At 44.7% G+C, this 25554-nt stretch overlaps 1 protein-coding gene across 7 annotated transcripts in view; it reads left to right on the top strand.

Moving 5' to 3' along the window:
* Positions 1-20682: 20682 nt before the first annotated feature.
* The window catches only part of tpk1 (thiamin pyrophosphokinase 1), a 50210-nt gene continuing 45338 nt past the window's right edge, over positions 20683-25554 (top strand). For 2 of the 7 annotated variants that reach the window (XM_078095816.1, XM_040166979.2), the window contains exons 1-2: positions 20683-20793; positions 21766-21851. In XM_078095816.1, the coding sequence (XP_077951942.1) occupies positions 21809-21851 (43 nt within the window). In that variant the 5' untranslated portion in view covers positions 20683-20793; positions 21766-21808. Of the gene's footprint in view, positions 20794-20969; positions 21100-21515; positions 21656-21765; positions 21852-25554 lie in introns of those variants that run through there. The other 5 variants (XM_078095817.1, XM_078095813.1, XM_078095815.1 and 2 more) reach the window with 3 other exon arrangements.

Genomic DNA, 25554 nt, shown 5'->3' with positions numbered 1-25554 from the left:
GTGAGCGTGGGCTATTCCCACATGATTTACCACTCATATTAAAACAGGAATATATTATATCTCAAATTCAATTTGAAAGGAGGGCGTTGTCAGCATTTTGTCTGTCATCTCCAGCGATGGGAAGAGACTGGGATGGATGGTAATGTCTTCTTTTATTTAAGTCTGACTCTCTCCTGTGAAACACACACACACACACCCAAACACGGACAAAACACATACGTATTTAACTTGACGCTGACAAGTAAGTTCCCAACCAATCCTGCTTAACATTTGGGAAATAAACTGTCATTTGACACTGACATTTCAAACAACCCTCTTGCCATGACTTAGCCTGCCATTTTGCATTCATATTAGGATTTGAGAGACATGGTATGATGTCCATAAATATACATAATATGTAGTATGGATAGTACATCATGGGGATGGAAAGAACCTTGCATTAAACAATGACCTACATGTTTTATGCGTATGGGGCACAAAAGATGCTCCAGCTGATAAGACGGCCTCTTCTCACCAACTCTTCACGCATACATTCACAATCGGCATCCGGAGAGAGCCAGAGGTGGTGGAGCGTGTTGTGTGTATGTGTGTCTAAACAAACACAACATGAACATCACTGACCGAGTTTAGAAAAACACAAAAGCAGCCTGGTAATGGAAATATGCCACATGGCAACAAAAAGGACAATACTGATGTTCAAGGACAGTGTAAAAAAATAAATAATAACATGGTCAATGCTGACTGATTATTTTAGCTCATTTTTTAAGTTGAGGTCAGGGGGGGGGGGGCAAAGGGAAAGGCTGGACAAGGCCTGGGGTGAGGCGTAACCCGAGCTTCTCATTACACATCAGATTAGGAGTGATTCTCCTGTCTCGCAGTTCGACACGATGGATCGTTTCACCACCGAGGAGCCGGGAGGAGTGGCGGGAGGGGGCGGGGGGGGGGGGGGGGCAGAGCGGTAATAGCCAGGGCCGCCACAGGGAAGAGAATAGTGAGTACCTATTCACTACTGAGTGCAACCCAGAATATAAGGGTGACCACTGCTCCACATAGGGGGGGGGTACAGAATCCGTCACGTCCTTTATATTCCTGCCCGCGCCGAGGTGAATTTAGAAAGCTGGTCGAATTCTTGTGGCACGGACAGAAGTGCACGGGGAGCTGAGTCAACGGGGGGGGGGTTCTCGTCAAGGAAGGGCCGGGGCTCGGACAATGGCTTGACAGCAAATGACAGCAAAAAATCCCTGGTGAGAAAAGGACGGATTTCGCAGGTGTCATAAATCTTCTATATCGCGCCGTAGCAAAGTGAGGTTTAACAGATTGCCGGTGGTTTCACCGGGACCCTCAGGAGTGAGCGACTGGGGTCAGGAGAGTTATTACTGAGATTGTTGGCGTCGTGCAGAGGCGAGGATTTTGCCGCAGAAAATACGAAAAAAGTGAAAAAAACAGCTGCAAAGAAATACAGGGCTTTTAGAGAAACATGTGGTTTTGTAGAAACTGTTATCCGAGAAAAGTGACCCACGTGGGAGACCGTGAGCAAAAGAGGAGCTAACAAACTGACTGACGACATCGACTTAGAGAGCGTTGATAGGTGAAAGGAAATCAATTTCAATCTGTGTATTGGATGACCGAGTCCATTATACCAAAGAGCAAAGGCAGCCGCAGGGAGCTTGTCTTCATACATACCCCACGGGGGACTCATCGCGAATATGTATTTGCTTGAGAAATACTTTTGAAGGTGACGGAGTCCTCCAGTTCTGAAAGAGTGAATTTAAAGTGTGCATCTAGAGTGCAGTTTGTAATTGTTTTTCACTGATGAGCATCTGCTAGCTGCACAACGCTGACGACGCATCTGTCTCCGCCAGATTTACTGTCTGCAGAAAGACACTGCACTCCTTGGTGCTAAGAAATACATTTTAAGGGTTTTCATCATCCCTCTAGTCTACAGGATAATCGCCCTGCTTCTGTGTGGGTCGGCGTGCTCCAAAACAAACCAAAGAGGACACAAACACGGAAACTTCCTCGTTGGTTGATGGATGGCTGTAGCAATAACAGCAGAAGCGGTGTGGTCAGCGCTGTTGTCTCGAACGAATAGCCCTTACTTCTTTCATTGTGGAAATTATGTGCGCCGTATTTCTCCCCACAGTGCAGAACGCCATAGAAGAACGGGGTTTGTTATGCAGAAGGCATACTGATTCCACATAGAAAAAAAAAAACACAGGTGCAGCAATAAATGAAAGAAAACCCAACAAAAAGCAACACTTGGTCACACTGATGTCTATAATGTCAATTCCAGACTTTTAAATTATTGTTACTGGAGCTTTGAGCTTTGCGTTTAAAAATGCAGAGCATCAACAACACTATGTATTGAGGCTTTTGGGATTTAGTTTCTTCACTAATCATTTTTAAAAGCAAACTGCAACTGCCAGAGGGCGAAACGTCGGGAAACTTGACCGACTGTTGGGGTTACTTCATCACTCCGTCAATCACTCAGTCAGTGAAAGTGGCTCCCGTTTTTCTACACTCCCAACAAAAATGAGAAGGCATTTGTCACACAGCGTTTCCTCGTGCTAATACTGCTGTGACTGCCCACTGCAAGGATACAATAAAGGTTTGAAGAAAACAGAGACTTGTGAAGTGAATAGCCGTTCGAAATCGAGGACAGGAACCACAAAAGAAGCTAAATATTATATAATATTATATATTATTTATATATATTTATATCTAAAGGAAAAAACACTTGAATCTAAAATGCAATATGTCAAACAGAGATAAATCAGCATCGTGAAAACCAATGAATCTGGTGAGTGTGTTAAAAATACAAAACCAATTGATAATTGAATTAACTTTAGCAAACCACAGTATTGCAAATGTTCATTCTAAAGTCAATTAACTCAATTATATTTAACGGAATTAAATTTATTTTGTATAGCCCCAAATCACAAATAACAAATTTCCCTCAAAGGGCTTTACAATCTTAATCTAAAGCGTTAAATCGTTTATTTTAGATACCTTGGCTCGCTCGAATCCGAATTGTGTGTATAAAATGTCCATAATATGCAAGTTCCAAACTGATCTAACTGGCCCTAAATGCTGCCCCATTCCTACAAGCCTTAACTGTGGGAACCGTTAACATGCTACACAGTCATAAGCTAAGCCATACGGCAGGCGCAGGGGAACTGGAGTTGCGATGCTGGATGCAAAATTGCAAATATCCCGGCATAAAGCGCTGTGTGCGATGACACCCTGCACGATCAATCGTCCTCATGTTCTGTGATTATGCCTTCGCTAGCGGGCCTTTCATCTTGAGCAGACCCGTTTTACTCCTCCTATGCGTCCACCCCAGTGATAGTGATGTGCATGTGAAGCTGTGGCTACTTTAATCTTCCTTGGCCTTGAAGATAATTTGACATCAAATGTCCCACTAACGATGGCCTGATTTCGCATGAGGCCAAAGGCTCCGGCAGGCAATTAATAGAATTGGCCACGTTGCACATGTGAGCGAAAGCTCATTGGTCCTAGACCTAGTAAGTATAACCTAATGTAGCCTAATAGTCTCATACACACTTATTTACAAGCACGCTTGATCCCTCCTGTCCAAAGTTTGCCAGACAAACTTCTACAGCGCTTCACTTCTGCCACACCAAGTCCTGATTTCCGATGTTAGCCGTGCAAATTGCCATTCGTTCAGGCGTGTCACAACTCCGTCTAAGAGCACTCATTGAGGGTTGAGGCTGGAAAATAGTCTCATATATATGCAAAAGTTAACAGTTTGAATAACATGTAAATGACCAAATGCCTCAAATGTATGCTCTGGTAAACACGGCAAACGCAGGTGATTGCTAATAGAAAGAGACCTTTGGGTCGGCTCAGGAGGAAGGAGGAGGAGGGGGACGAGAGGGAGGAGGGGGAGGCAACTTGAGTCTGTCAGGGTGTGAGGTTGGAAGGCAGGACTCAAACGCAGACTTGCGGCAAACAAAAGACTTTAATAGTCACAAGGATCCAAAAACACCGGAACTGGGGGCAAACGCACACAGGCAAGAGACTACGACGATCCAAGACGAAAGACAATGACGCGACAAGTGACACAAGAGACACATGGCTTAAATACACAAGGGAGGTGCAGGTGATTGGACACAGGTGGAAACTATTAGACGAACACAGGGGATGACGAGACAAGGCAGGAAGTGAAGTTACCCGGGGACACGAGTGGCAGAAAACTACAAAATAAGACAGGAAGTGAACCACACCGTGACAGTACCCCCCCCTTAAGGGCCGAATTCCAGACGGCCAACACTAGAGCGAACAAGGGGTGGGTGGGGAGGGAAACCAGAGACGTTGGTCGGACCACCCTGGAAACTCTGGGGGTCGGCCCGGCGGGCGGCCAGACGAGCGGGGAGCCTCTGGGGGTCGGCCCGGCGGGCGGTCACCAATCCGGCTCCGGAGCGGCGACTGCAGGGCACGGAACGTCTCTAGAATGGCAGACTCGGAGACACGGGAAACGTCCGGGGTTGTAGTCGTCGTCGGCAGCTCGGGGACACGGGAAACGTCCGGGGTTGTAGTCGTCGTCGGCAGCTCGGGGACACGGGAAACGTCCGGGGTTGTAGTCGTCGTCGGCAGCTCGGGGACACGGGAAACGTCCGGGGTTGTAGTCGTCGTCGGCAGCTCGGGGACACGGGAAACGTCCGTGGTTGTAGTCGTCGTCGGCAGCTCGGGGACACGGGAAACGTCCGTGGTTGTAGTCGTCGTCGGCAGCTCGGGGACACGGGAAACGTCCGGGGTAGTAGTCGTCGTCGGCAGCTCGGGGACACGGGAAACGTCCGGGGTAGTAGTCGTCGTCCGCAGCTCGGGGACACGGAACACCTCCGTAGTGAGGTCCAGCTCGGGGACACGGAACACCTCCGCAGTCTGCTCCAGCTCGGGGACACGGAACACCTCCGCAGTCTGCTCCAGCTCGGGGACACGGAACACCTCCGCAGTCTGCTCCAGCTCGGGGACACGGAACACCTCCGCAGTCTGCTCCAGCTCGGGGACACGGAACACCTCCGCAGTCTGCTCCAGCTCGGGGACACGGAACACCTCCGCAGTCTGCTCCAGCTCGGGGACACGGAACACCTCCGCAGTCTGCTCCAGCTCGGGGACACGGAACACCTCCGCAGTCTGCTCCAGCTCGGGGACACGGAACACCTCCGCAGTCTGCTCCAGCTCGGGGACACGGAACACCTCCGCAGTCTGCTCCAGCTCGGGGACACGGAACACCTCCGCAGTCTGCTCCAGCTCGGGGACACGGAACACCTCCGCAGTCTGCTCCAGCTCGGGGACATGGAACAACTCCGCAGTCTGCGGCGGCTCAGCCCCCCCCATAACCCACCCCGTAGCCCCCCCCTCAAGGGCCGGATCCCAGACGGCCCTCAAATCACCAACGGGAGGGTGGGAGGGAGGGAGCCTGAGTCTCGGAGCGGGGACTGGGGGCGTCGGGGGCATGGAGCGTGGGGCCGGTACTGGTCGGGTCGGGGGCATGGAGCGTGGGGCCGGTACTGGTCGGGTCGGGGGCATGGAGCGTGGGGCCGGTACTGGTCGGGTCGGGGGCATGGAGCGTGGGGCCGGTACTGGTCGGGTCGGGGGCATGGAGCGTGGGGCCGGTACTGGTCGGGTCGGGGGCATGGAGCGTGGGGCCGGTACTGGTCGGGTCGGGGGCATGGAGCGTGGGGCCGGTACTGGTCGGGTCGGGGGCATGGAGCGTGGGGCCGGTACTGGTCGGGTCGGGGGCATGGAGCGTGGGGCCGGAACTGGTCGGGTCGGGGGCATGGAGCGTGGGGCCGGAACTGGTCGGGTCGGGGGCATGGAGCGTGGGGCCGGAACTGGTCGGGTCGGGGGCATGGAGCGTGGGGCCGGAACTGGTCGGGTCGGGGGCATGGAGCGTGGGGCCGGAACTGGTCGGGTCGGGGGCATGGGTGAGAGTCGGGGCGGCCCAGCGGGAACGGGAGATCGCTGCGGCGGCCCAGCGGGAACGGGAGATCGCTGCGGCGGCCCAGCGGGAACGGGAGATCGCTGCGGCGGCCCAGCGGGAACGGGAGATCGCTGCGGCGGCCCAGCGGGAACGGGAGATCGCTGCGGCGGCCCAGCGGGAACGGGAGATCGCTGCGGCGGCCCAGCGGGAACGGGAGATCGCTGCGGCGGCCCAGCGGGAACGGGAGATCGCTGCGGCGGCCCAGCGGGAACGGGAGATCGCTTCTTCCGCTTGCTCCTCCTAGGGTTAAGGAGGTCCCGGAGCTCGAGGCAGGCGAGCTGATAGCTCCTGGGACCAAAAACACAGTTTGTTTTCCGCTGCCAGAAGGGACTCCTTACGTCCAGGTAGTCCGGACCGTAGTCTGGCAGCGGGTCTGCTGAGCCCTTCTTTGGTCGCGTCATTCTGTCAGGGTGTGAGGTTGGAAGGCAGGACTCAAACGCAGACTTGCGGCAAACAAAAGACTTTAATAGTCACAAGGATCCAAAAACACCGGAACTGGGGGCAAACGCACACAGGCAAGAGACTACGACGATCCAAGACGAAAGACAATGACGCGACAAGTGACACAAGAGACACATGGCTTAAATACACAAGGGAGGTGCAGGTGATTGGACACAGGTGGAAACTATTAGACGAACACAGGGGATGACGAGACAAGGCAGGAAGTGAAGTTACCCGGGGACACGAGTGGCAGAAAACTACAAAATAAGACAGGAAGTTAACCACACCGTGACAGAGTCTGAGCGGCTGAATGTGGCATCAAGATATCGCTGCATCACTGTTTCTGTAATTGTTTGTGATGGACCTTGGTGACTGCTTGCTGCCCCCCCTCACCCCCCCCCTCTACTCCTCTGACCCTCCTCTTCAAAATGAAGGCCCTAAACACAGCTTTCATTCACTTTAAGTTTTGACAGGTTGATGACCTTTATCTTTTTTTCTATTCTTTCAGAACGTTGAAAAAAACTCTTAAATCAAATCCTGATAAGCTTTATTTTAGATCACCATATATATCTGAACGCCCGGCGTTTGTCAATTTTATCCCCTCAACTATTTCGCTACGTGTCCGCCCTTGTGATACTACCCCCCGCCCCCCCACCCCCTCCCTCTCCCACACATTTTTCCTAATCCCTTTTTACGTGGAAAAACCTCAAACATAGCTGTGCTGCTGCATGTAAACTTTCATTTCTTATCGCTTCCAATTCCCACTCGGACTCTTCCTTAATGCTTCGTAATACCCTGCCATTTCCTCGGGGAGGGCTACATGCTGTCTCAGCAGCGGGCGGACAAAAGCAGCAAGGGACATGGAGAGCGATTCAGGGGCTTAGTGTCTATGGGAGGGTGACCCTATATTGTTCCAAATGCATGAGGGACCGAAAAAGAAAAAAAACCCGTGGATGAGGAGTCGTGGCTTAGCACGTAATGCATAAAATGAATTTTTCAACCGCGTCTACTCGTTTTCCACTTATTCAGTCTAATTCCTTCCACCCCGCCCCCGTGCCCTCCTTCCATATCTTGCTCCTTGTTCCCTTTGCTTTTGGTTATACAGCCCATGAAATTGATGTCATAGCAGGATCATAGGAATGCACATGAAGGACGTGGTGATTAATTTGAAATTTGGGTTGGATCTGATAAGGAAATAGTCAGAGAGCCATGGAACCAATGTGTAAGTGTGTCTGTGTGTGTGTGTGTGTGTGTGTGTGTGTGTGTGTGTGTGTGTGTGTGTGAAAGAGAGTCAGATATGTGCGCATAGGGTCTTTGTGTGAAACAGAAAGAGACGATGTTCCAGGTATTTGAAGCCAGGTACAGTCGCAGAACGCTGAGCGCAGTTAGCTTTTCTTTTCGGTAATTGCTCCTCCTCGCCATAAATGCTAATTTGGTGTCATGACTGCTTCACTGGGTCCCAGATGGGATTTTAAAAGTACCCAGCCTCTTTCTAATTTCATTCTGTTCAAGCCGCCCATCCACAGGCTCTTTGTGCATGCACTCTAGCCCATGTGTATGTGGCGAGATTCAACTTAGACCGTCCGCGACCGTTTGTTTGCAACACCCCCCCCACCCAAAGCTCCCCAAAGACTTTAATCAAGAACGCAACGTGGAAATTGATATGAATAGTGAGACATGCAGTACATGTTTTAAATATGTGAAAGGCATTAAGGCACATATGCATCAGTACTGCCGGACCAATAGATAGAAGCACATGTGATTCTAATTATATATATATATATATATAATATATATATATATATTTGTTTATTTATACATTTGTTTGTTTGTTTTTTTGTTCTTACAGAAGGTATCTATTGCTGTGATTGAGCCATGCTGGTGTCATTGAATGCCCGCTAGCAGTGCAATTTGAATGAGTTATAAGCTTGACTTGATATGAGAAATTGTTTTTTTTGCTGTAAGAAGGGATTTAAATTGTTGCCAAACACTGTTATTACCGTTTTAACCTGCAGATCCTGGCTATAATGTTTCAGATTTATATTTGGAGGGTATTATTTGTTTGTAGCTCATGAGTGGGGCATGTGTGTTTAGGGGGGTTATTGTGACAAAGCAGGTATCACAGCAGGGCCCCGTCTTTTAAATGGTCCCTAATGGTTCCTCTGATGGCTTCTTCCTGACTGTGTGTTTGTGAAATGGAATTATTGGCGTCCCTGGTTATAAATGAGGGGTTACTTTACTAGTGTGCCTGTGGAATGGCAGACGTAATGTAATATCTGAGCATTAGGGAGCACAATTAGAGCAGCAATATTGGTTTAAAATACACGACAAACGGGTGAAAGGATCGCTTAAAGCTTGGAATTCTCCATGTGGATCAAGCTGTAATAACCAGAGTCCATAACAATGCCCCGGGCTCATGAACTTCCTCTTCTCACATTGGTTGACTTCAGAAAATTGGTTATTAAGTCTCCGTCCACATGCCGTTTTTTTCTCTTTTGAACCGTTGCAGCATTCAAGGATGTAAAATGAGCCTCCTGGCAAAATGTTGTTGAAAACGTGACAATCGTTATATCAAATAGAAATTGGTTTTGTTGAAGTTGGGGAACTGCTAATGAAACAATAATACAAAGTGAGGATGTGTTTTGCTAAAACGTGACATCATTTAAGGCATTATTTAGACACGTACCCTAAAATGAGACGCTCAATCTGAGGTTATTTGCCAATTTCATGGTTAAGCAACTTTTACAGTGTCTAAATATGCATAAAATCAGGTAGTTCTAAATGGATTTTATTTTATATCACATATTCACATTTGATTGTGCACTTTTCCCGGAAACAGACTGATCGGGGGAATCCAAGTGAAGGCTCGGATTCCAAATTTAATTTGGTATGATAAATCCAGCTAAGTCAGCTTTGATACAGGAAGGGAGATAAATTAAATAAGGATTTTTAGGTCTTATGACCAAGCATCTGGATTGTGTGAGTGAGAGGAGGAACAAAATGAGATTTATGTTTCTTTGAACAGGGAATGATAGCAACTGCACCACAGCAGGGGGTATTTTAAACCTTGGCACTGTCCTGTGTGCATCTAGATTGGTCCACTTTCCAAAAGGATATGTGGACCACACGCACTAGTCAAAAATGGCCCCTAAATGAAACAGATCAACACACTGAGATGAGTAACCGACTGCGTTCACTTCATTATTTGACACTAACCTCAAACATTGACTTGATAAACAATAAAACAAATACAATAAAGTAATAAGGAAGCCAGTTCCACATTTTTCAAAAAGAAAAAGAAACAACATAATTCTAGAGTGTTTCTGTCAATTGGACCGACGAGAATGTCCAAAAAAACATCCGTCACTGGTCAGCATTCTTTTTTGTGACACCTACAGAACTGAATATTTATTCTGTTGAGACAATATTAACCTTCCTTCGCAGTGAGCTGCATTGGTTCATATACAGTTTATGACATTCTCCAGGATGGGAGATCTCATTAAGATTGACATTAGAGGTTTCCTGTGAAATGACTTGTTTCCAGGGCGAAGGAATTGTGTACTCTGAGGGAGGCCGATACCATTATCCCTGGGATCACAGACACGCCGTCTGCTGAATATCACAATATCAGGACTCGGCGCTAAAGTTTTTCTTCCCTACTTGCTTACTTTTACATTTCACCTTGACTTTCTGTTTTTCACTTCTCTCTTTTGTATCTGATGAATGCGGATCGGGCACCTGTTATCTCCCGGGCGTTGTCAACATGCTGCGTATGTGTTACAGGGCAGATTTTTTTTAGACATGTGAGTGAAATCCTTCACTGTGTGTGAAACAAACTTGTGAAGCTGTGCAGAAAAGGGCTTCAATAACTGTCAATTTGATATATTTTCTTTCTTTCTTTTCTCCTCAGCACATTCCCTTATTGTAGCATGATATAAGTTTATCACTCTCTGGCGGTGGCAATGCTTCATGATTTCAACCAATAATACGTCCAATTTGCATGTTATTTCCTCTGTCCTTGCATAGTGTATATTTTCCTCCAGACTTGAATATTGAATATATATTTTTTGTCAATATGTCAGGAGTCAGTAGAGAGCCATCATTCTGTGTTTTTTCTCTTTCATCTTGCCAATATTCTAATTATCCTACACTTCTTTGCCGCACTGGTCAATAATGATGACGCATGTAAAGCATCAACAGACACAAGGTATGAAAAACCACACGTATATTCTGCAGCGCCATTGAAAAGATCATTTTGCATGCGAGTCTGTAGGAAGTCAATCTCTCAGCAGTTAGCAATGAGCAAACTAAATAATTGTACAGACCAAGCTAATGTAGCCTCAGAGGTATTGCTGTTTTTGAGATTGAATCACACTGTTTCTGCACTGGTATGCGTGGAAACAAACACATAAACATTCACTTACTCGTATCAGTCATGTGCTTTCTTGCTCCTTTACTGGAAACGATCAATATTGGCCGGCAGGAAGACTTACAGGCTAAGAAATTCTGAATGATCAGGCCAAAATGTTCCACTCCAGAAGCCTTCAATAATCCTTATAGACCACAGGAGAGCTACGCAGCTATAACTTGGGGTGGTCTTCTTGCACAACCACGTTGATTATCGCCAATGAAATAGTTTAAGGGCCGTTGGAAAAGGGTCCGCACCGGACAGGTTGACAAGTCCAAGGAATGTTGTACTTTCCACCTGTCACGGTCATAAAATGGCTCATTTGACGACGCGGCTCCATTTCATTTAAAAGTTACAGCAGCTGTGATGGAGGACAATATACACAGTCACCTTCCCCCATAAATACTGTCAATAATGCATAAACCTCCCTACTACCTCATCTGAGACACTGGCAATTTATTTTCAAATTCATGACCATAAAAAAAGAAAAGTTAAATGTGCGTACAAAGCATTTCCAATAACACTGCATTTATTTTTTCAGCTGCAGTCCAGAGTATATCACATAAACAGCCAAACAACCGAGTCAACTTGTTAATAATATTCCTTATCCTTAGATGTTGCACACCGTATCTCAGTCCAGCAGACCGCTGTCAGATTAAAGTACATCAAGCAGAGCTTCTTTCCCCACGGCCCCTTTTAACTTTATCCAGTTATATAGAAAATACGCTTTGCAGTGATAGAAAGAGAGACCTCTGTGTTTTTAAAAGTATTGAAATTGTGTGTTTTTTTTCCAAATAATGAAAAATGTTTGTGAAGGGTTTTCCGTACCAATGTTACAGCGTTGACGTACATATTTTTCTTTAGCTCAAATATTGAAGTAGGCTAAACGGAACCACGACCTTTTCAAAACAGCGACTCAACGTGAAGCCGCTTTGCATTGGTAACCCGGTGGCGTTTAAATAATACTCAAAAAGCCAATTATGGGTACCGGAGACACATGGAAATTGTGGTTTTTATTCACCTTCCCATGAGATCGAGTTGCCAGAATCATATTATTGGAATTCGTAAGCACCTCAGACATATGTCAAAAATACCCCTTGGTAGCTACACTGGAAAATGCACGTCGGCCACTCTGCTAAAGAATCTTTTCTTGGCATACCGGTACCATGATTGCTTTGGGGGCTTACGCTCACGGTCTTGTCTCTCTCTCATGCTGCCTCTTTTCAGTCAACATAACCCCTTGAAGGTATTTGGTTTAATTAAAATCGTCGGAACAACACGGCTCAGGAGAAAGAGCAAGCCTTGCCAGTGAGATCTTCAAGCTACTTTTCGTTTACACATTTTCTCCCGGTGCGGGGGGGCATTGTATTTTCTTCAGCTGCCGCTGCATCACCCCTGCAGTCGGCCGGTCGGCAACGCAGGCGAATCTGTCAATCAAGACAGCCAATCTGCCAGCCAACAAAGCTTCTGCCCTGCAAGTCAGACAGCCGCGGCGGCACCTTGTGAATTACAAACGCAAAACAGGCAGTTTCTCAGACAGTCGAACATTGTCTTGCATCATTGTTTTCCTAATTAATATCATACCAGAGACATAAACAGAAGCATCTGGCGCGCTACCCGAGAGAAAACACTGAGCGATTATTTGTGCGTTTGGGTGTGCCGTGTTCTATACACCTTCAGGGCAAAGTGATGAAACAAGCGAATTGTTATTGAACATATATATGAAACGAGAAAGTGTAATGCAGCATATTACAGATTTCACAACCAACCTGCCAGTTGTTTTAAAAAGGCAGCAAGACTGAGCTAGGAAACACTTGAAAAACTCCCAAAATGTATCCTCATCTTTCTAAGATGTCTCATCCAAGTGGAGAGGAGTGAATTAGTGTATTTTAAACAGCGGACACAGAATGCCAAAACTTTTTAGTTGGAAGCCAATTTCAGGAAATCAGCAAATTAACACCAAATACAACGTTTCAGTTTGTATTGATTCTCAGTGGAAAAATCCCACTTTCAGGCGTAATTGTGTTTCCAGCTGCGAGAAAATACGGCTGATCGTACTCTATCCACAGTCCCCCCTTAAGTACAAAGAGGAAAACAAATAATTACATGAATAATTTGTCATTTAGATATTTATGCGTTTTGTTAGGAAGCCATTCCTCCAAGATGCGCCCTTCTTATAGTACGTATTACTTATTTTTATCAAAATAGATGCTATGTGTATATTGTGTTGATAGTTTACGCTCATTGAAGTGTAGCTATAACGTGCCAATCTCCCCCTTGGGGTCAATGAAGTGTTATCATTATGATTCTAAATTTGTATAACTTAATAAGATTAAACTAATAAGTATTGGTTTCATTCTCATTTACTATTCCTATTTATAAATAAAACTACTCAGTAGTCGCACTGCGACTGTATTTCAATAATCTGAATGCCTTGTGTCTTTTTTTAATGATTTTCTATCAGTTTTTCACTTAAATAGTCATATGCAATATTCAACACTATCCTAAAGTGGATTAATAATTCAACGCAAAACAATTCAAGGTCTACTGACTAGCGAAATAGGTGACGACATTTTACTAGTTCAAAAGCCTGTTTTTTTCCCCAATGTTTTTCTCTAATTTCTTCAACTGTTTAAAAGAAACAATGGGATGGAAGGTAACTAGATTCTCTGTGACTATTGTCTTAATAAAACAGGAGATTGCAATGCAAAAAAAAAAAAAAAAGTTCATGACCCTCGAGGCCTAATTGCGCTGTGAGAGAGACACCTTATGTGTGACAAAATGTGACAGGATAACTTATGAGGCAAAGTACATGGTAAGATATAAAGCATGCAGGAGAGAGAATTAAAAAGATGGAGAGCAGAGAGTGTGTGTGGTATATTGTGAAAGAGCTGCCCCAAGAGACTGCAGAGCAACACACACACACACACACACACACACTCTGCAGGAAGATTGCTTGTACGTTAAATCGAGCCCTAACAGCAGCTTTTTGCTACGGTAATCTATCTATCTATTCTTCTGTGCTTCTGGCAATATAAATATTTTTTCCCTCCTTTCTTTCCTTCTTTTGTCCTTTTCTCTCTCTTGATTTCTTCTTTCCACCCGCCTAGTTTTTCTTCTCTTCGCCCCAATTGGACTTAAACAATTTTTTAAAATATCCTTAAAACAGATAGTAAGCATTATACTATATTAAAGAGAAGGTTGTGAAAGGCACAATCAATCTTGAGATGATCAGCTCTAATAAAATAAGGTAAAAGGGACTGTAACAGAGTTTAAACAGGGCTCGTCTGTTCAAAGCCTCTGGGGACAGATGCAAGTTGGACTCAACTGAGTTCTCTTCAGTGTTCATTTTGGACAACCTAAAGAGCTGTAATAAACCCCCGTTAATGATTGCCTCAGTTGTTTTTACTTGCTCCACAACAGCGGTTGAATAAAAGCTAGAGATCACAAGGCATGTCTCCTAAAGTTAACAGTCAAAACCCAAAAGTCAAACATCTTTTCCCCTCGACACACCTTGTGATTCCTTACTGACCCTGACAATGCTTTTTAATTAACAGATGGATGAAATGGGCCGCTAGTCAGAAACAGAAACAAATTAAAACAAAACCAAAAGCAAATTTGAATTATTTTCCCTGGAGAGACTCCTGCGGTAAGCCCACAAGGTGAGCAAGCATCACGAACACGTATACAAAACCCAAATAATCTCTCGCTCCTTGGAATTATGTCATCGCTCGAGCGCTGAATTCAACCAAGTGGAAGAAGCAATAACTTTATTATCCTCCTTAACAACTTTCAATGACGCCCGTGACTGTAGTTATAAACAAGCCCATAATGCATAATAATCTCACTGCAACGTACAATACGAAGCAGTCCAAATCTATTTGTGTTTTAGTGTTTAACTATAATTCACACAAGAGAAGTAGTCTTTCAATTGTCTCATTGTGTGAGTGACTTGCTTGCTGAAAAAAAATGCTTTTCAGTGATCATTTCGAAGAATGCACAGAAAAAGAAAAGGACAACAGCTGTTCATCCTCTGCGTCTTGTTCTGAATGACAACTTCAGTCTCGATGCACAAAAATACACTGTTGCACTTTTGCTCTCTTTCTTTTCTTTCTCCGAGTGCCACGTTTTTTTTATTTTTTATATTGCACTTAAGCCACATCCACTATATTTTTTGGCATAATGTATTTTTCAGACAGAGTTGAAGTGTAAGTAAAAAGTAATTTGGAGACAATTCAGACTTGAGGCAGCGCACTGAAGCCAAGATGCAAACCCACGCAATCACAGGCACCTTCCAAACTAAGCTAAAAAGTCTCCATGCCGAGTTTAAAGCTCAATCGGCGCGAGCACATACCGATGGAAGATTAAAGTCACTGCCTTAGGTCATATTTTATGAAGAGTAAAGTTATTACATTGCTTTTCTGTCACAAGTTCTTCCTGGTGCTGAAGCGAGAGGATTTCACAGGTCCCCGTTCTTTACCCAATACATCTCCACATAAATATGAGCAATACTAACCAGGAGATTAGAGACCCCAGCAGAAGATTGCTAGTTTGAAAGACGTAAAAATCTGGACGGGGGGAAGAGGAGAACGGTTTCTTTATGCCATGTGAAAAAGTGAATTGTAAAAGTCTGTTCGGTATTCGTACTAACCGGCCTCTATAAAATGGATAGAAAGTGCGTTTTGAAAACGCTCCATCAGTTATTAAAAAAGGACCTTCGACAACTGTCCCTCCCCGTGTTCTGTAATATAATCCAAACATGGACCAATTTGAAAATCTTTCCATTATGTTTCATTCAGGCTTCCCAAAGTCAAGTGAATTGGTGACTGGGATTTAGGGAAATGAGGAGAGTACAGCGAACCAGCTCGCCTTGGTGAGGAAGCCGAGCTATTTCAATAAAAGCAATGTAACCTCAAAACAGCAGGCTGATTTACATAACACTGTGATGGAACAATCACGGATCAAGTCCGTGTTGTGGGTTGTGCGTCTCCGCTTCCTTCGCTTCTGAATTCTGAATGAAAAAAAAAAAAAAGGTGGACTGTCTCTCTTAGCAGTAAATCCACCACGCAGCTACTGTGTTGTATCAAAGGTAAGCACAATGTAACACTGTGGTGTATGAAGAACACGCACACACACACACACACACACACACAAATAACCCCAGAAAAAAACCCTCTCCTGAGATTACACAGCTCCACTCAGTGCGACAAAAAAAAAAGAAGATGAACGAGCGCCTTTTGCGTTCTTTTCACCAATGAAAAAGAAAAAAGGGCAACTTGGGAATCGCAAACAGGGTCCCTGGAGCCCGTCGGCTGCGTGTCGGGAGAGTTGATACCACAGCTTAGGTTAGATTTGTGCATTTGCATTAATGACAACGCAGCTGCCGGTGTTTTTCACCTGGGTGATTACGTCATACTTAAGCTACAGTAAGAAATGTTTGAGTGCTAATCAAAAACAGACAAGATCAATTTTATCACGCGTGTCAGCCGCGTGAGTCACAGCTGAGCGAGATAATCACAAACCATCAACTTAGCAACATCTGGGAGTTAGCGATCATCTGCTGCATGGTCATTATCAACCTTCTGCATCATTAAAGTGCTCCATAACTTATTGCAATAAGCAAATAGTTCATATTTCTTTATAATATTATTATATATATTCCATGGTATTCTTGGTGTACTCTGACTCTGATGATTCTTTGGACTTTTTCCTGCTCGTTTCTTCAGCGCGGGAGAAATGATAAGTCATTAATACAAGGGAAGTATTAATTAAAGACAATGGAAGACTTTTGTTTTTTTGTTGTACTTGTTTTTACAGATAAATGAGAGCAGGTTCAGATAAAATATTAAGCAGAAAACATTCTGCAAACAGTCCTTCACAGACGGATAGAGGAGATTTGTAGATACTTCATTCATTAAACGGATCGATTCGTTGTCAGAGTGTCTGTCTGTCTTGTGTGTTTAGACAACACGGAACCCAGGAGACTGGGCAGGAGAGGGAGAGAAAGATCAATGGTGCTTTAATGGACAAATGAAGTAGGAAGGGAGAACAGTGATAGCGTGTGAGAGGATGGGGGGGGGAGGGGGCTGGGCTGGGGGCAAACACACACAATTCAAACTGATGGCCGTCAGTGTGATGCACCAGAACAAGAAGTTGAAACGCATCAACTCCCACAAACACTCGCACCAATATGTGTACGGTGTATCTCACTCTTCTTTTTGTCCCACATCAATTCAATACCAATCTGCACGTTATTGAGACATTATGTTTTAGTTTTTATTCTTGATTGTAATATTTAGTCAGCCACAACATCGCGCTCCCTGGTTAAGATTGAAATGAACGCATCAATAGTCATTCGCGAAATATCATTCAACTGTCACATCACGGGGTGCCTTCTCAGCAGCAAATAGATGTTACCTCATTACCTTACCCGACTTGAGATTAGTATGTTGGAATACGCGTTTCTCTCTCCCTCCGTCTCACACACTGAAGCCGAAGAGAAAAACTAAAAAGCTACTCGTCAGAAATCCACATTGTCAGCAGAAGCGCACGAGCATCTGACCCTCTTTTTCCCCAGTTGAATTCCACACGCCCTAAACCTTCTTTACCCCCATGACAACATCATTTTGAGAGAAATGCTGAGGCACGCTGAGGCCATCTCTTTCAGCACTGCCTGATACCCGACCATTCACCCGCATAAGTAGCCAGCTTGGTCTGAAAACAAACAATTCTGCATAATGTTGTTGTTTTTTTGTGTGGAAGAAGAGCACATACACCTAATCGCCCCCCCACCCAATGTGCCCTTTCATTGCTCCGAGCCTGTTAAAACACTTCAAACCCGTTGGCAATGATGCAACAAAGTTAAACTACGCGCCGCTTTCAAAGGTTGTTGGCCAAAGGCCGTCAGGCAGGTTTGCTGACCTCTGAAGAGCAGCCCGTGTCCTCCTGCCGCTGGTGGTGGCGAGCTGTTTGAGGCTATTCACCAGGCACCATCTGCATCATCCCACACACAGCCTGGTAGCTCCCCCGTCCAGAATATCTCCTTTTATTCCCCACAAATAAGAGAGAGAGGCCGTGCTTCCCCCCGTGCTCGGGGGGTGTAGTGAAAATACCCCTTTTTCCGGGTTGGACTTGGACGGATCAGACTCCCGCCACACCCTTCTCAATACATTTTAAACCCTATACATCCTCTAATACACACTCCCTCAGGACGGATGTGCAGAATCAGAGGCATGAGTGATTAATAGACCCATGGAGCTTATTTTTGGTTTTATCCAAAGGAACAGAAAAATGACTGCCACGCTCGGCCCAGCCGCTGGCCTCCTCAACAGATACGAGTTCTGGTGCCACCCCGTCCTCAAAGTCGGTCTTCCATCCCAGCTTCGGGACAAGCAGGTGAGGTGACACCGGCCCTCAGGCGTGTAATATTGTGAACACAAAGAAAATTCATTGGAGATTCCCGCGGATATGTGACGGGAATCCTGCTGGAGTATTAAGTGCAGTACAGCAAAGGCAGTGCCGCAGGGAAGAAGCTGCCAAGTGGCTGATAATCACCAACTTGCCCGTGTATTAGAGTTAAAAGAGCCTCCACTTCGACATCCTGGGTCACAATCACCTGTAATGCATCCGGCTTCTTCTTCTTCTCTGAGCTGAGGGGTGTCAATAGTCATTCAAGCCCTGACTCTTTCCCGTGTAGTGCGTTTGCTCGCTGTAAGAGAAATCTCCCTCCAAGCAGGACGTTGCACAATGCTTTTTTTTTTAAACCCTATTGGACCATGGCAGCAGCTGGAGACTCTACCTCGGGACACCCCCGGGAACCCCCCCCCTGCTGTCCTCCCATTACTCTTGTTGTCTTGTTCACTCCTAAAACTAAAAGGTTCATCTTCACTGGCAGATGAAGAAGAAAAATATCCAGCTTAGCCCTGAGTCTGTTACACTTAGCCTCTGCTATTACTCCCTGCACAGTTGTCCAACTGAGCAGAGCTGCACGGTGTCCCCCGAGCAGCCTGATCCGACGCGTTTGAGCCGCTATCCACCTTTGTCGAGCATCACAAAAATCTGAATTTAGTGAGAGAGTCTACATTTTCAGGTTAGTGTGTACATTTTTTGGTTTCATCACGTGTCAACAAGTGCATTCTGCGAGTATCAAGTGGGCCACAACTGTAATGTGACCCGTGTCTTCGATGATAGGAGACGTTTAATTGAACTCAGGACAAACCCTCTAACGTCATTGTGATACGCGACCGAGGAGAGGATGAAATGAAAATCGTCACAGCAACGCTTTTCAGAAAAAACGAATGAATTACACTTCCGCTTTAGCAACTAAACATCACGTAACCTTGTTGTTATTCCAGGTGAGGAATTGGCAACGGCCCTGCTGGAGCTGATGTGCCAAATAATGAAGGCAATTAGCTGCAAAAGATAGATAGCCACAACCTGGAGCCCGGCCACATTTTTAGGCAGAGAGAGAGGGAGGTAAAAAAAAAGCAGTTGGCAAGAGATATTGAGAAACTTGTTTTATTACCTCGAACGAGACAGAAAGAGCGCGCCTGGCAGAGGTCCAGTTCTTGAGAAAGAGGCTTTTTCTTTGAAATAATCATCTACCAGGTGTGATGATTTTCCTGCTGTGCATTTAACTTCATTCTGATAATATATATATATATATATATATATATATATATATATATATATATATATATATATATATATATATATATATATATATATATATTTATATTTATGTAAGATTTGAAAGGAAAGGGTTAAATATTAGACAGAATGATTGACAAGTAATAGGAAATAGCTCCGTTCAAACATTCGGGTGATGTGGCCTTGTAAAAAAATAAAGACCCCTGCCAATGAAGAATGCACTCAGCTTGGAATTTATTCATAGATGTATTTATAATGCATGCCCAACGAATGAAGTACTTCCCATGCATCTGAGCAAAGCATGTGTGTGTGTGTGTGTGTGTGTGAGAGTGCCTGTGTGCAAGCCGACCTCATACATGCCTGTGCAAACTGTGTGCTAAGTGTGTGTACCCCCCATGTGCAGTCTATCTAGGAGACAGGACAAGTGCTGATTGATGAGAGAACGTTTGTTTTAACGAGCGTCCGGAGTGGATTCACCTTGAGAGAGACTTGATTTCTTGGTTTACGTTGCTTCTACTGCTGTCTGAGGACATCTGAAGCATACACCATCAGTACAAACACATGTGTGTGTGCGCATGTACCCATGGTGTTTGTTTACCTGTGTGTGTGTGTGTGTGTGTGTGTGTGTTTTGCCCGCGTATTACTGTGTAGTTTTCTGATTTATCTGCATTTTCGGTGGGTTACTGTGTAGTCTGGCTGCGTGCTGTTGGCAGATAGGTGAGAGCGAGAGGTTGTGTGTTTGTGGGTGCTATAAATTATTGAGTGTGGACCATTTCATGTTTTGGACTTTTTTTGTCTTTGCAATTGCCTTTTCAGTCACTCGTGTCCTAAATATCATATTAAATCATGTGAATGTATGTGTATTCTATTGGGTCTGTCTGTATTCATTAAACACAGAAATACTAATAGATCACTTCAATCAGTTTAGGTAAATATGATATATTTTAGAAACTATATCATATTTATATATAAATATATATTATATTTAAATTAATCAGATATGCTATTTGACTTCATTTAGTGACATTTCCTAATCCATAACGTCTACTGATACCATTAACAGGAAAGCAGTTGTTCATTCTGTTTGCATTAGCCCGCAGTGCATCCAATGCAAACCCCCATTGCTTTTATAGCGACGTGCAAGGAAGCGCGTTACCTCTTTTGTCCTGCAGGTGTCCTCGTCACAACTTCCGACCCCTCGTCGTCGCTGCTGTCCGCGCTCTCTCTCTGCGCTCCTCTCCTCGACTGTTTACCAGCGCGTCTTCCATACCGGAAGTCGCTTCATTCCGTGAGTTTTAATGAATATCTACCAGGCAAAGCAACGCCAGGCTAATAACGCGAGGTCGCTTTATTGGCGGCGAGGCGGAGTGTTGCCGTGTGCGTTGTCTGCGTTGCTGTGGCGGCGTTTTATGAGTCTTACCGGTGGACAACGAGGGAGCATCGCTGCTCATCGCTGCGCGAGCGGGGTGTTACGTCACACGTGCACGTTAGCGCGCGGAGTTCAACGCGCTCATTTACTTCGTGGCTTTTTGTTTTTAGCAGCATCACCTGCAGCCCAATAAGCCTTAACACCGCCTTATAGAAGCACCAACTTGTGGGTTATTCGCATGTTTTATTTAGAATGCTTCCTGATACTCTGTAAATGATGTAAATATTAAGATGCAGTGAACCGAGTATATCGTTTTTTGTCTGTATAACTCGGTCACAGAAAAGCTGTTTATCCACACGTGACGGTATTGACAACCATTGCAGCAGATTGTAATGGTTCACCACTTGTGGCTTTAATAAAATGTAAAAACGGGATATTTACAAGTTCACCTTTTGTTTCCTTTTCCTACAAGAGGCGTACGACAATATAAACGCTTACACAATCCCTCAGCCGTACTAATTGTAAATCTGAAATAGTCAAATGTAATAGCAGATGCACTTGAGTTAATAATTGATCCCGTTCTGTTCTGTTTGCCATGTGTGTGGGTAGGAATGAGGAAGCATTGTTGTTACAGAGAGGAGGTACAAGGACGTTGTTGAAAGTGCAGCAGTGCTTGAGTAACTGTTGTGCGATCTGTATCTACACGGTGCTTTGTTGTGCTCTGAATCGTGCTTTACTCTGTTCTCTGCTAGTTGGCTTGTAAAGCTTTAAAGGGATCAAGGTTGGTGCTGGCTTTACTTTAAGGATTATATTATACATTACTTACCCTAAGTAAATAAAAAAACAAAAGCCAGCAGCAACAGTGTGTGTGACACGTGTGTCCTCCTGCAGGTGAGTCCACTGATTTGAAGACGGGCTCCTGTGGATCGCGGCGATGGAGGAAGAGTTGACGCCTTTGGACTGCCTTCTGCCCTCAGGTAGCGCCTTCCTTTGTTCTCCTGGACATGCACAGACAGCCTCGGGGGAATTAAAACTCCAAAACAAATCTCTGGTACTTTGACAACAATATGTATGAGACGCTCTTCTATTTGCCCCTTTTTATTCGCCCGCGTGAATAATGATTCCTCGTTGAATTGGGGCCTGCGGTGTTTGCTTGTAATGTTTTCCGATAGAGAAAAACTAACTCTGAGAGGGCATTGGGATTATTGAAACATTTCAAAAAAATAAATAATCTTGCTCCTGAATACAATCTCTGTGCTTTTATAAAGTTTCACTTACTCGGAAACCCGTCTTCGGCGTGGCGAGATTACTTCCAGAAAAGATGTTGTTTATCTGTGTGGATGCTCTTGAAAGAAACCCTACGGATGGTCGGCGCCGGGCTCTCTAGGGACCCGACGAAGAGGCTGGCTGTAGCTGCCTTCAGCCACGGCGCTAAGGTCAAGGTGTTTGTGAGCTCTCTGGTGGTGTGTGTGTGTGAGTGTGGAGGAGGGAAAGCTGCCCGAGGGCAGGTTTTTTTTCCAAGATCTCTAAAGGTCAAAGTGATTGTACAACAGTTTGGCTCGTAGAGCAGAACCGGCGCTCTGTGGGTGGCGGTAGTACTGCCAATTGACCAGATTGAATTTAAATTAAATAAAATTTAAGTGATTTGCAAATCAGGTGTTCCCTGGCGGACGTTCCCTCGGATGCAGCGATAAACGGAAAAACTGTGGAAAACAACCCTGCGGCATTGAATGCTCCCTACGCGTGTAGGTAGGAAATAGGACCACGAGTACATTCAACTTGAATTCATACATTTTATTTGCCCGTTGTAGCCGGCACTGGGATAACACATATCACGGTTATTTTACAAAGAACTGTCATATTGATTTCTTCTCCTTACCTTTTGTAATGCTATGTTTCTTTACTTCCTCGGACATTTTCCTACAGCTGCTGTTACAGGTTATGGACACGTCCTCTTTGAGATCTATTTCAAGAGCGTATTTTGCAACTTGCTCAAAATATTGGTCGGTTATAATAAAGGAGACTGCCATTGGTTGCTTAGCAGCCACTTCACTCTGTTCAAGTTCAATTGGGGTGGCGGACACTGGTTACCCACCCACACACCCAAGATATGGATAGAGATAGAGATCTTAGGAGTGAGAAAACAGATGTTTTGTCACTCCGTGGATCAGAACTTAATGGCTCCTCTTCAAATACTCCATGTGCATGTCACTGAATTGAAGACGGCATTTGAATTGTGAGGAAGTCAATGTGGAAGTCGAAGTTTCTTTTTTCGGAGCAGGTGAATGCACGCACCTCCACGTTTTATTGGAATCTAGTTCCAAAAATACATTCACCTTGAATTATGTGAATAATTTAGTTTATTATTCAAGTTGAGCAATTGAAATTCAACTACTAAGATTCAAATGTATTTTTCTGCACATGCTATACACATGATATCACTTTTTTATAACCTCTCCTGTGCTCTGCAATTTACTGAATGTTTCTCTCATCACTGTTCGTCTAGGGGTCTTTACTGAGGCGGCCAGAATTGAATGTTTCTCACAGCATCTGGTTGGTGAAAAGGATCTCATTTCATTTTATTCCTCTCGCTATTGCCTAGGAGACTGTTCCCTTAAATTGGAAATCCAGCCACTTACTCTCCATAAAACAATGGCCGAACTTCTTCTCAGAGCGTGTGTCGTTCCTGCCGAACACAATAATCAAACCACAGAATTCAATCAACATTTGTCATATTTGTGCCCCTGCTCTCAATCTGCCGGGGTGCTAAATGTCACCGTGTTGCTATTGTCATCTTTAGATGACAATCCCACCCCGCCTCGTGCCCCCGCGGTACGGGATGATAAACCAAACGCGATGTGTTTCTCTCTTCTCTGACTGTCAGAGCTTTTCTGCCTCTGCTTTATTTGTTTGTCTGTTTTCATGTCCTCGTCTACTCTCGAGTGCTTTTATGTCGCCTGTTTGTTCTCCGCTTTCTCCCTGTTTTTCATCAATAACTGTTTTAAAGTAATTTTGTTGCACTTGTTTGTGTCTCTGGTTGGTCGTGTTTCCTCTTCGTCAAATGCAAATAGTTTGAAAAAGAATAAAAACAAAGTAAAATCAGTGGAAGCCTTTGTTTTCCAGCCATTTCCTTGATGTTGGATTAATGAAATATTGCTGTTACAAACTTTGGTTTGTCTCTCCTGACCACAGACTTTGTCCCATTATGGTTATGGTACATTATCAATATTATTACTTTTCTTTTAACATGTTTCTCAAACCCCTCCATCAGTTGTTTAGAATGTTTATACTTTCTTAATCAAAATCTGTTACCAGCTTCTTCTGCATTTCTCTGCTGCTTTTCGCTCAATTCGGCTCAATTTGGATATTTTATGTTTTCTGTAAGTGACTATACAAATTAAATGTTGATTATTATTATTATTATAATTGGGAGATTTGAACTTGTGAAGGACATTTTTTTTCCCCATACTTTTGGGTACTAACTAATTTAATGAACGAATTCATGATGCAATCCATTTAACGGCCTCCCAATGTTGCCAAATGAGTGGATGAACGAATGAGTGCCTCTGAGGGAGCCACGTATTGAAGGAGTGCAGCTCGCGTTACGGCGCCTTGCTCCCTTTGTTTCTCTCTCCCTCTCCGTCTCCTATTGATCGCGGCCTGAAGGTTGTAATCCTGCTGTTACACCGCTAAGGGCCGATGTTATTGTGCTCCGGTAAGAGAACATATGTTCGTACGTACTTGACATTCTCGGACATGCGTGCACGCGGTGTGCGCCTGCACGCCTCGAAAGAAAGAAAGAATAATAAATAAATAAATCAACGCTCAAAGGCCAAGATTGTTCAAGAGAGACTCACTCTGAAGCATTCATTGAAACAGACGTTTGCTCAAACACGCTGGCTAAGCATTACAGGCCACGCACCTGAGTTTGCTCCCCGTGCAAATCCAAGCTTTGTTCTAGTGATTTCACAGCGAGTGCAAATGGCGGTTGCAGATCAGAGTACACACACACACATCATCTTGATGAAGCCGTCACTTTCTAATACAAGCTACTGCAAGCTTTTTTTTAAATTCCCTGTATGCTTCACATACACGCTAAACACTTTTTTTTTTTCTTTCTCCCAACATTTTCCTCCTTTTCAGTTTGGAAATTATTTAGTTCTTTTTTCTCTACTTATCTAGATATAAAAACAGCCCCTGGGTGTCTGCATTTTAAAATCCCTGCTCTGCAAAGTTAGCCTTTTGAGTTCTATCTTTTTAATTATAAATGCCTGTTCTTGGAATATCTGTGTGTGTGTGTGTGTGTGTGTGTGTGTGTGTGTGTGTGTGTGTGTGTGGGTATTTTGTATTTATGCTGTCTGGCACTTCCAAGGTGACATTTCTTTGAAGGGAGTGCACAAAAGGCTGCACACTTTTCTCTCTCTCTCTCTCTCTGTGTGTGTGTGTGTGTGTGTGTGTGTGTGTGTGTGTGTGTGTGTGTGTGTGTGAGAGACGGGGGGGGGCATCTGAAAAAGTCACGGCTGGTTGGGTTTGTCTTGTGTTCTCCCTACACCTCTAGCCAATTAGGAGACAAGACTGACAAATCTGCTCCTCCTTTTCCTCCCTCTCACCTCCACTTCCTCGTGTCCTCTTTCTTTCTTCTCCCCTTTACGTCACTCTGCTGGGGGTGACTTTCCTATT

The sequence above is a fragment of the Gasterosteus aculeatus genome, chromosome 21 (genome assembly GCF_964276395.1).
Source record: "Gasterosteus aculeatus chromosome 21, fGasAcu3.hap1.1, whole genome shotgun sequence".
NCBI lineage: Eukaryota > Metazoa > Chordata > Actinopteri > Perciformes > Gasterosteidae > Gasterosteus > Gasterosteus aculeatus.
Note: the sequence above shows the minus strand (reverse complement) of the source record. Positions and strands in the feature narration are given on the sequence as shown.